At 45.2% G+C, this 10,764-nt stretch overlaps 1 protein-coding gene across 3 annotated transcripts; it reads right to left on the reverse strand.

The window, feature by feature from the left end:
* Window positions 1–106: 106 nt before the first annotated feature.
* On the reverse strand, window positions 107–10,661 carry KIF20A (kinesin family member 20A). 3 transcript variants are annotated; one of them, XM_058735566.1, is made up of 19 exons: window positions 10,479–10,661; window positions 9,850–10,035; window positions 8,624–8,713; window positions 8,401–8,520; window positions 7,691–7,829; window positions 7,388–7,575; window positions 7,172–7,301; window positions 6,795–6,989; window positions 6,578–6,689; window positions 6,401–6,469; window positions 5,594–5,737; window positions 5,287–5,452; window positions 5,012–5,119; window positions 4,781–4,920; window positions 2,746–2,848; window positions 2,249–2,447; window positions 1,919–2,010; window positions 1,556–1,693; window positions 107–665 (listed from the first exon to the last, which is right to left on the reverse strand). In XM_058735566.1, the coding sequence occupies exons 2-19, from the start codon at window positions 10,012–10,014 to the stop codon at window positions 348–350; spliced, it is 2,616 nt and encodes an 871-aa protein (XP_058591549.1). In that variant the 5' UTR covers window positions 10,015–10,035; window positions 10,479–10,661; the 3' UTR covers window positions 107–347. The 3 variants fall into 3 exon arrangements, with proteins under 3 accessions (XP_058591549.1, XP_058591533.1, XP_058591540.1); XM_058735550.1 differs by having other exon boundaries at window positions 5,012–5,176; window positions 10,479–10,647; XM_058735557.1 differs by lacking the exon at window positions 10,479–10,661 and having other exon boundaries at window positions 5,012–5,176; window positions 9,850–10,062.
* Window positions 10,662–10,764: the final 103 nt, after the last annotated feature.

A 10,764-nucleotide genomic window follows, 5' to 3' on the forward strand; every position in this document is an offset into this window, starting at 1 on the left:
TCTACTGCCATTCCTGTGCAAGGTTCCAAAGGGCCTGAATTTTTAATTTTCAAATTTTTTTTCCCATTTTACAAGTTCTGTTTTAATGAATTTGTTAAATTTGGAATTCAAACAAAAAATGTGAATATGTTTATTTAATATAACTTTGTGTGTGCATAGAAACCATATAAGTAAAAAAGCAATGAGATTACATAGGTGATTATATTACAAAAGTGAAGAAAATAACTAGTACCTGTATATTGCATTCTGGATATAGTTCCAGGTATGTGGTAAAGCTTAAAAGAGACCTATTTCTCTAGCAGCTGACCCGCCTCAGAGCAACGACTGCCCTCTCCTTCCCCACAGCCTTAGTATTTTTTGCCAAAGGGCCCGGATTTGAGTAAAGGGGAGCGCCGTGAGCGCAGGATCCGCGCATAAGGGCTACAGTCTGTTGAGCTTTGGCAGGTGGGTGTTCTGGGAAGTAAGTTTCGAAGAAATGGTTTCTTCCCTGGGGGCTGTTGGTTTGGTTGCTGGTTTTCCTGGTTGGCACCAAGGCGTTTTTTGGTAGAAGCCTGGCCTTGGAGTTTTAGTACAGTATGATACTGCTCTGCGATGCATGCTGCCTTCTTCCGAAGGTCCAGTTTCACTAGCATCATGTTATTCTGCAGCTCAGCCAGGGTCTGATCCTAGAAAGATGAATAAAGTTACAGAAAACTTTTCTGTCTGGTGTATTATAGAAACAAAAGGGCAAGGTACTCACCATCTGTTATTAACAACTGTTTTTAAAAAGATTAATTCTTTAAGTTAGTGCTTTTAATGGAATAGGGGGTATTTTCCTTAAGACCCCAACAAATAGCACTGAAGAGGAAGACATTTTTTACCATGAGGTGGCATGAACTCGAATAAGTTTACTTAACCTCCAAGAGCGTTAGTGCCTAGGTATCAAATCAAGATACACAGCTCCTTTTTATTTATTTATTTTTTTAGTTTATTTACTTATTTTTGCTAATCTCTACACCCACTTGGGGTGCCTGGGCGGCTCAGTCCGTTAAGGGTTCAACTTCGTGTCAGGTCATGATCTCACAGTTTGTGGGTTTGAGGCCTACATTGGGCTCTGTGCTGCCGGCTCAGAGCCTGGAGCCTGCTTCAGATTCTGTGTCTCCCTCTCTTTTGCCCCTCCCCTGCTTGCATTCTGTCTCTCAGAAAAATAAACATTAAAAACATTTTTTTTTTTTAATTAAAAGAATAAACTAAACTGATGACCTCGAGATCAAGAGTCTCATGCTCTACTGCCTGAGCCAGCTAGGCACCCCTTAAAGTCTACACATTTTGGATGAAATACAATACTATTTATTTTCATCAGGTTGTTACAACAGAGAAAACACCTATAAATTACACAGCATAGTGCCTTGTACTTAGTGAATGGTTATTTTTATTTTGCAAAGAAAACAAACTCTCCTCACTCTCAAACCAGCCCCCAAATGTCTGCCTTTCTCATCTGCTTCTCATTCTTTTTTCTCACATATACTCTGGGGTGGGCTGATGTGAGAGAAGGAAATATATAGGGTGCCCTTACCTGTTTGATTAAGATGTCATCACAAGTGGTCAAGGCTTGGCGAAGTTTTCCTGCCCCAGTGCTGTGGCAACAGGCTCTTTCTGCCGACTGGAGAGACTCACCAAGTTTCTGAAGCTCTGTCCGCAGCAGTCTTATATTCTGAAAAAAAACGAGTAGGAACCACACTGGCCAAGACCAACCAGGATAATGATCTGGAGGCACTCAACAGCCATTTGAGAGATGTAAAATTAGAAAGGCTAGTCAGTTAAATGAAGTAGCCACTCTCCAGGACACCACAAAAACCCCCTGGTCCTCATGTAAATCAGACTGGGAAGGAAATTGCTTTATGTAAGGGCCTTGGTAACAGAGAAAGGTATCAGTTACCTTCTGTCCCTCCTCTAATTTCTTGTCCACATCAATGGTGAAGGGCTTGGCTGATGGTGGCGGTTCTAACATTTTCTGATACTTCTGTAGTTCTGAGAGAAGGAAAAAAGAAACTTTAAAATGTAGACTTTCTAGCCTTCGACTTCCCTCTTAACTGAGTTAACAGTAGCTTGCAACAAATATAGAAAGTGAGGCCATGTGCAATCTAGAGTGAGAGGTTAGGGAGATACAGGTGCAAGTGGATGAAAGTATTTTGGAGTTGGAGTCAGAAGGCCCAAGTTTGAAAACCAGTTCTTCTCTGAAACACTCTCATGCTTTGTGACCTCTCACCTTCAGTGGTGGAACGTAGCTCTGCTCTGCACTGTTCCAGTTTAGCTTTAACCTCCTGGAGCTGCTGGCTGGAGGCAGAAGCCGCCAACCTTTGTGACCGCCGAAGGGACAATTCAGACCCTGGTTGTTGATGGGCTATTGGCTGCTGTCTGGCTTCCTGCAAAAGAGCTTCTAGCTCTTCTATTTTCTCATCCCGCTCCTAAGAGGGAAGCAGAGAACACAATTCCATCCACAGTCAGACAAATCCTACAGGAACAGATGGCCAAATGGTGAATAAAACCTTCCCTGACACTTAATGCCTGTTAGCACTTATACCATTTTCTAGGCCAAACAAATCCTTAATCAATTCATAGACTGACACATATATAGTACTAAAGACACTAGAAAAAACTTGAGTTACATATTCCTGCTGTACCAGCATTTATAAAATCTATTTATCTCAGGCAACCCAGTGATGGGAATCAGTAGCTGGCTGGGGCTGGTTCAGGACAACTCACCTGAAGCTCTTCTTGGTAAAAACTTGTCAGTGACTCCTTGAGGATCTTTAGTTTCTCTTCATACATTTCCTCTAACAGTTCCTTTTGGGTGTCCAAATGTTCACTTTCAGAGGAGAAAAATGGATAAAGAAGATGTGATATCCATACACACGCATGCACACACACACACACAATATTCCTCAGCTATACAGAATGAAATCTTGCCGTTTACAGTGATATGGATGGACAGAGAAAAGTCTTCGGTTAAGCAAAATCAGATGGGTGCCTGAGTGGCTCAGTTGGTTGAGCATCCGACTGTGGCTCAGGTTGTGATCTCACTTTGTGCATTTGAGCCCTGCAATGGGCTCTGCACTGTTGGTGTGGAGCCTGCTTGGGATTTATGCTCTCTCCTCTCTCTGACCCTCCCCACTCATGTTTTCTCTCTCAAAATAAATAGAAAGACAAAATATCATATGATTTCACTTATATGTTAAATCTAAAAACAAATGAACTTAAAAATACTATTAAACTGGGGCGCCTGGGTGGCGCAGTCGGTTAAGCGTCCGACTTCAGCCAGGTCACGATCTCGCGGTCCGTGAGTTCGAGCCCCGCGTCAGGCTCTGGGCTGATGGCTCGGAGCCTGGAGCCTGTTTCCGATTCTGTGTCTCCCTCTGTCTCTGCCCCTCCCCCATTCATGCTCTGTCTCTCTCTGTCCCCAAAAAATAAATAAAAAACTTTGGGGAAAAAAAAATACTATTAAACTTAAAATTATTTACTTATTTTTAAACTTAAGACTTTATTCCAGTCTTGTCATTTAAAAAAGTTTTTTTTAACATTTATTTATTATTGAGAGACAGAGAGTGAACAGGGGAGGGGCAGAGAGAGAGGGAGACACACTATCAGAAGCAGGCTCCAAGCTCTGAGCTGTCAGCACAGAGCCCGATGTGGGGCTCGAACCCACAAACTGCAAGATCATGACCTGAGCAGAAGTTGGACACTTAACTGACTGAGCCACCCAGGTGCCCCCAGTCTTGTCATTTTTTGTTGTTGTTGTTTTGTTTTCTTGGAGAGCACAAACCAGTGAGGGGAGCAGAGGAAAGCAAGTGGGCTCTGTGCTGACAGCCTGACGGCAGCAAGCTGATGTGGGGCTCAAACTCATGAACCGTGAGATCGTGACCTGAGCTAAAGTCAGACGCTCAACCGAGCCACTCAGGTGCCCCTTTTTTAAATTTATTTTTGAGAGAGAGAGATGGTGCAGGTGACTGAAGGGCAGAGAGAGAATCCTACACAGGCTCCATACTGTCAGCATGAGGCCTAAAGCAAGGCTCGAGCTCACCCCATGCAGGTCTCAACTTTAAAACAAAAAACAGACTCTTAAATACAGGGAACAAACTGGAGGGCAGGGGGGTAGGGGAAATGGGTAAAATAGGTAAAAGCAATTTAAAGGTACAAACTTCCAGTTATAAAATAAGTAAGTCACAGAGATGAAAAGTAAAACATAGGGAATACGCTCAATAATATTATAATAATGTATGGTTGACCAATGGGGACTACACTTTCTTTTTTTTAATTTGAGACAGAGAGAGAGAAAGCATGGATGCATGAGTGGGGGACAGAGAGAGAGAGGGAGAGAGGGAGAGGGAGAGGGAGAGGGAGAGGGAGAGAGAGAGAGAGAGAGAGAGAGAGAGAATGAGAATCTCAACCAAGCTCTGCGATGGAACTCACAAACTGTCAGATCATAACCTGAGCCAAAATCAAAAGTCATATGCTTACCTAACTGAGCCACCCAGGTGCCCTAGATGGTGACTACTATTGTGGTGAGCACTGAATAATGTACAGAAGTGTCAAATCCCTAGGCTGTACATGTGAAACTAATATAACATTGTGTGTCATTTATATTTCAATAATACATTTTTTTAAAAAAGAGAAGATAAGTGAGTGAAGATTCTGAGAAGCAAGCTTGGGAGACAGATCTTGAGGCACAAGATCTGTGATCGTTTCTATTTCCCACCCTCTGGTCCTATTGACAGACCAAGAAGAGTCGCTCAGCTGGTACCTGCACCACTGTTCCCGCTGCTGCATCTGCTCCACCATCTCATTGCAAATTTCATCACGAAGCTGAATCTCCAGCTGCAACTTTTCTTGCCGTTCTTTACAGAGCAGTGCTTTCATGGCTTCTACCACTTGTAGGAGCTCCTAGGAGAAACGCAGAGGCGATCAGATGGAAGGCAGCATGGAAAATACATGGCCATAAAGCTGCTACGCCAAAGCTTTTTTGCATTCTCACCTCCTTGCCATACATGGAAATGTCAGCTTCATTTTCAGTGTCCTCATCAAGGCCTGGGTCTGTCTTAACTCCTGTCTCTAAGCTGGGAGATGCCCGTAGACTGTGTTCCTTGATGAATGAATGTAGCAATGGGAATCCCAGTTGCACAGGTGGAGCATGCACAAGCTAGGGGTGGGGTGGGAAATCAACTGAATTCATAACTAGTCCCTAGTAGATTCCTTAAATAAAGGTACCGGCCCAAAGTGAGCACAACCATCACACCTACAACTTCTTACCTGGCTGGCAATGGCTGAGAACTTGGCCACATGGAGGGTCTCATCATAGGTAGATGCACAGGGATTCACATTGACAATCATGCAGGAGCGGCCTCGGCCTGTGAAGAAGCCTTGGAACACTCGAGTCAACTTGCTGTCACGAAAGGGAACCAGGTTCTGCTTTGACCTAGCAGGGAGAACAGAGCTTTGAGCAGAATTTCAGCCTTTGGTGTAACCCAGCACCATCCCCAGTGGTGACCAGGAAGTCTCTCAGCAAACCGCAGTGCTCCAGATCATCCTAGCGCATGGCTTGTAATCAGAAACTCACCGATTCTGCTGGTTTTGGCGCAGGGCAGCAATACAGCGGCCCAGGGTGTGCAAAGAAGTATTAATGTTTCCTGCTTCCTTCAGCCGCTCACCACTCTTCTGATCTTTGCAGCGTTCTGAGCCAGCCAGATCACAGAGTGACAACCTTGAAGAATGGACAGGATCTGACATAAGGACCCCACATGTTATGAGCTTTCCAGCCCTTCATATTGTTCTGGGGAGGGGAGGACCCACCAAGAATCTCTGTACTCAAGGAAGCAGAGCAAGACTCTAACAGAAGTAATTCCTCTGAGGCCCTCCCTTATCCCCTATTTCTATTACCACTTATGACCAAGAAGTCCAAATTTCTTTCTTAATTTTTTTTAATGTTTATTTATTTTTGAAAGACCGAGAGAGACAGAGCACAAGTGGGGGTTGGGGCAGAGAGAGGGAGACACAGAATCTGAAGCAGGCTCCAGTCTCTGAGCTGTCAGCACAGAGCCCGACGTGGGGCTCGAACTCACTAGCAGTGAGATCATGACCTGAGCCGAAGTCGGTCCCCCAACCGACTGAGCCACCCAGGCGCCCCTCTTTTTTTTTTTTTTTTTTTTTAAAGATTTATTTATTTTTGAGACAGAGATCACAAGAGGGGGAAGAGCAGAGAGAGAGGGAGACATAGGATCCAAAGGGGGCTCTGAGCTGACAGCAAGCCCAATATGGGGCTCAAACTCACAAACTGTGAGATAATGACCTGAGCCGAAGTCAGATGCTCAACAAACTGAGCCACCCAAGCGCTCCAAAGCCCAAATTTCTAAATGGAAAAACTTACTCGCTGATCTTGGGGATGATATCTCCTTCCCCTTGAAGGTGCAGGATTCGGATTGAGAAGATGCTGTGACTGGAAATCAAGAAAAAAAAGAGAAGTTACTGTATATCTTCCATGACTATGTAGAGGACCAATGTTTCCTAGAACACAGTGAAAAGCTGACTCTCACAACCCATTCACCTGCGGCTAGAGTTCTGGTTCAGATGGGTACTGGCAAAGCTCTGGTTTTTACGACCCACTTTGAGCAGCTTCCAGGCCTCCTCAGCATCCTGAACATGAACCCAATTGAGATCTAAAGCAAAGAAGAGAGGAATACATAAGATGGGAGCACCTAACTTTTCCTGGTTTCTCCCAAGTCCCCTTTCAGGGTCGTCCCCTGCCTCCCACTTTCCCATACCTTTCACATAGGGATTGCCATTCTGATCCTCACACAGCCGCAGAGTCTGCCTCTTGCGCTGCTGGCTAGGTGGTTCTAACAGGTCATAAAGCAGTTCGTTGTAGATCTCAAAGAAGGAGATCCAGATGGAGAAGCGGATGTCTGCAGGGACACTCACAGGGGCAGTGTCTGGCTGTGCCCATCGGTGACTCGTTTCTGGGGAAGAAGCCAATGTACAGGATATCAGCCCTAGAGGAGTCCATCTCCCCTATGGTCTGCAGTGGCCTTAGAAGGAGCAACTTGGGTTGCAACCTCTGGTCTTTACCCCTGACAGCTGTTGGGAGCAAGGGAGTGGGTTTCTACTGTTACTTGGCACAGAGCTCAATCATGGTACATACCATCCAGTTGGCTACTGCTTGTCATTTGACTGATGGAGGAGAGCCCAGCAATGCCACTGTCAAAGCTGCTACTGGTACCCATCCGTCCTTCAATGTAGACACTCCTCTTCAAGGAGGTGGACAGCTCCTCCTGGAGGGGCGCAGGAAAAAGATAAGCACAAAACTTTCCAGAGATTTATCCTCTTATCCCCACCTCTGTGAACATCAACACTTCACCTCTTGGAGGCCTCCATTTAGCAGGGCCAGTTTCTTTATCTCCTCCTGTCGAATCTGCTTACTGTCTAGCCAGATGACCTCATTGGAGAATATGGGCTTCAGATCAGGTGTTGCATGAAGTTGGCCTTGGAGGCTATTGAAGATCAGAGCCAGGGACCGGGGTAGGATTCCCCCATCCTTGATGGTACCTGGAAGCATGCGAAAAATGGACAGCTAAGTGCTATTCCCCAATTCAAAGCATCAAAAGGCAAAGAAAACACCATTACAGGCCAATCAGCAATTCTGTGAGGCCTACTAACTCACCTTGAATTGTGTGGGTTTTCCCTGAGTTGGTGACTCCATATGTATAGATGAGCCAGTTCTGCCCTTTGAGTACATCCTTTACCATCTCTTTGACAGTCAGGTTGAAGAAAGATGCCTGTCCCACTTCTGGCCCGAAGATCTAGAGATAGACCCAATTTCTCAGACGCCCATCCCTCATCTGTGTAGAGGCAGAAGCATCCCTTCCTGGGTGACTGCTTCTGGACACTACTTAAGCAACTTCTTCCTACAGTGCTGCCAGCTACTCTACAAGATTAAAAATTAAAACCACTCTCTTCCAGTGCATCTTTCATCCAAATCAACAAATACGTAAGGAATGCTAGCCACTAAGTCTGATGCTGCAAACACAATGGGGTAACACAATGATCACAAGTGTGGGCTTTGGGGATGGGTAGCTCTAGGTGCAAGTCCCAACTCTACCACTGACTAGCTACATGGCTTCCACAACATAACCTTCACTGAGCTATAATATCCTTATTAGGAAAATAGGGACAATAATAATAATAATAGAAATGTTGGGAATTAATGCACATAAAGTACTTGATGCACCGGTTAGCACATAACAAGAGTCCCCAGAATTGTAGACATGCATATATAAGAAACTCAGAGTCAAGTAAAAAGCATCCCTTTAAAGAGAGAATAAAGCTGCCTCTACATGTTGTTCCCTTGCTCATAAACCAGTACCTCCATACCTGGGAAAAGGTGAATCTATGTGTGGCTTGTCCAATTCCCCGCTCACTGCTCTTTTGGGCAAAGGAGTCCTTAGGTGCCTGTAGAACAAGGGTCTCCACATTCTCAATACGGACACAATCCTGAGAAGGGGGAAGAAAACAGTTGTCACAGAAGGAAATAATCCTGGGAACCCCTTCTGTTCTGCATCATTCCATCTTGAATCCTCCCTCCTCAGAAACTCACCTGATCTTCCTGTCGTTCCAACTCTGAAGGTAACAAGGGCCTGACCCTCAGGTATACTTTCACCTTCTCTGTACTATCCTCAGATGGAACCTGTGGTAGAATTCCAGGCTGGAATCAGCAGTTACTTCCAAACAGATGGGCAAACATAGCATAGCTCCAGAGAATCATGCTAACACTACCTCCATTTCACCTCAAATGTCTCTGTACAGCTACTCTATAGTTCTATAATCATTTCAATCCACATGTGTTTTTTCACTACTTCATCACCCTTCACTATCTTTAGTATCTTCAAAACCTGGCTTGCCACAATGACATTCTGAATCAGAACTGGTTAACTGGTGTGAAAATCAGCATGTGGTATTTTGGCAAAACACAACAGGTAAGCACCCTGGAAGCAGACACACCTAAATTTGAGTCCCAATTCCATCACTTAAAACAATGACACCTTGAACAAGTTCTTTAGACTCTCTGCCTCTTTTTCCTGATCTGTAGAATGGGGTTAATAGAACCCACCTCATTCATTCAACAAATATTTAGAGATCTGCCTACTATGGCCCCCAAACTTTAATAGGCACTGGTAGTCTGGAGTCAGGGACTTTCTTAAGGCTCCTACTTTCATGAAACTTTCTCTATAAAAGAGGAGACTTATCAGTAGAAGTGATCTCAACCAGAGCCACTTTCCTGCCAAGGGACATTGAGGTATGTCAGGGTAAGTTCCTTGGTTGTCACAAGTGGGAAGGAGCTAGTGACATCTAGTGGGTAGAGGCCAGGTACGATGCTAAACATCTTCCAAGGTACAAGACAGCCCCCTGTAACAAATTATCTGGCCACAAATGTCACTAATGCTGCAGCTGAGAAACCCCAGTTTAGCAGAAAGTCTCCATAAATGGAAGCTACAGTTGATATTAAAACCTTACTTAATGGGCAGTATGCTCTTGTGTAAATTAATACATCTAGGCATCACAGTGAAGAAGAGAGAACTATTAGCCCTCTCTCACTGGATTAACTGAGTATGCACTTGAGAATGTTTGATTTGTGCAATGTAAATAATGTTTCTTCCTATGGACACAAAAATTTACATTTTTTACTTGTCATGATCTTAATTTGGAATTCATCTCCCAGACCCTTAGGATTGTTGGTCTTTGCCCTGAAACTAATTCTGTATGGACAACTAGCAGGCTGAGGATATCACTTTCTGCTGCCAAGCCACTGTCCAAATCCTTTACCTGCTGCTTATCCTCCAGGGAGGTGGAGATGACAGAACAGTCTGTTATCAGGTCCTTGCGTACCACAGACCCTAAATCTGCAGCTGTGGACTCAAACATGGGGGAGACTACAACTTCCTCATCTGACAGCAAGCCGGCTGGCGGAGAAAGGATCCCTTGCGACATGACAGCAGGGGCAGCTTAGGTCTACAAAGAGACAAGAGTGGGTAGGGAGGAGAACCTTAAAGGACACAAGGGGCTGCAAATTCTAGCTAAGAAACAGTTTTCTTGCCCCAGGACACCTTCCTCTTGCTGCTTGAATTGCTACTCCCTTTTCCCTTCAAATGCCAGGAGAGAAGGGGATGAGACGGGTTAATTATGTAATCCAGTCTTAGGCATTTCCGACCGCCAACAGGAATGAACAGATACCTCACTCCAAAAGCAAAATACCCACTCTAATTAGGGTGCCTCACCCACCGGTGTAGAGAAGGTGGTATAATTAGCTTTAGGCTTCTTCTCGAAGCCCACCCCCAGGCCCAAAGGCAGGACAAAAAAAGGGATGGCGGCAGCTTCGCTTTCTGAAAACCTATCCCGGGAGAGCAAGAACTCGTACAGCCAGCCGCTGGACTCCAGGAGACCCGCAAACTCACCAAAGACGGACACTCGCTCCTCCTCCGGTACCGGCTCACTCACACCCTGCAGCCGAACCTGGACTTTCGCAGTCAGAGAGCACAACTCCACCCACGAGGTGCACCTTTGTTACTGATACAATGTTTTAAACTACGCGCTGCGTTCGTTCGGCCAATCAGATAGCGAAGCCTGCAGCTGCCAATCAGCGCAAGGAAAGGGGGCGGTGGAGCCTTTTAGACCGTTTGCTTTGGTCTGACCTCTACCCTGCTCATGCGGGTCCGGGTTACCAACTGTCGGAGTTTGGAT

The sequence above is a fragment of the Neofelis nebulosa genome, chromosome 1, assembly GCF_028018385.1.
Source record: "Neofelis nebulosa isolate mNeoNeb1 chromosome 1, mNeoNeb1.pri, whole genome shotgun sequence".
NCBI lineage: Eukaryota > Metazoa > Chordata > Mammalia > Carnivora > Felidae > Neofelis > Neofelis nebulosa.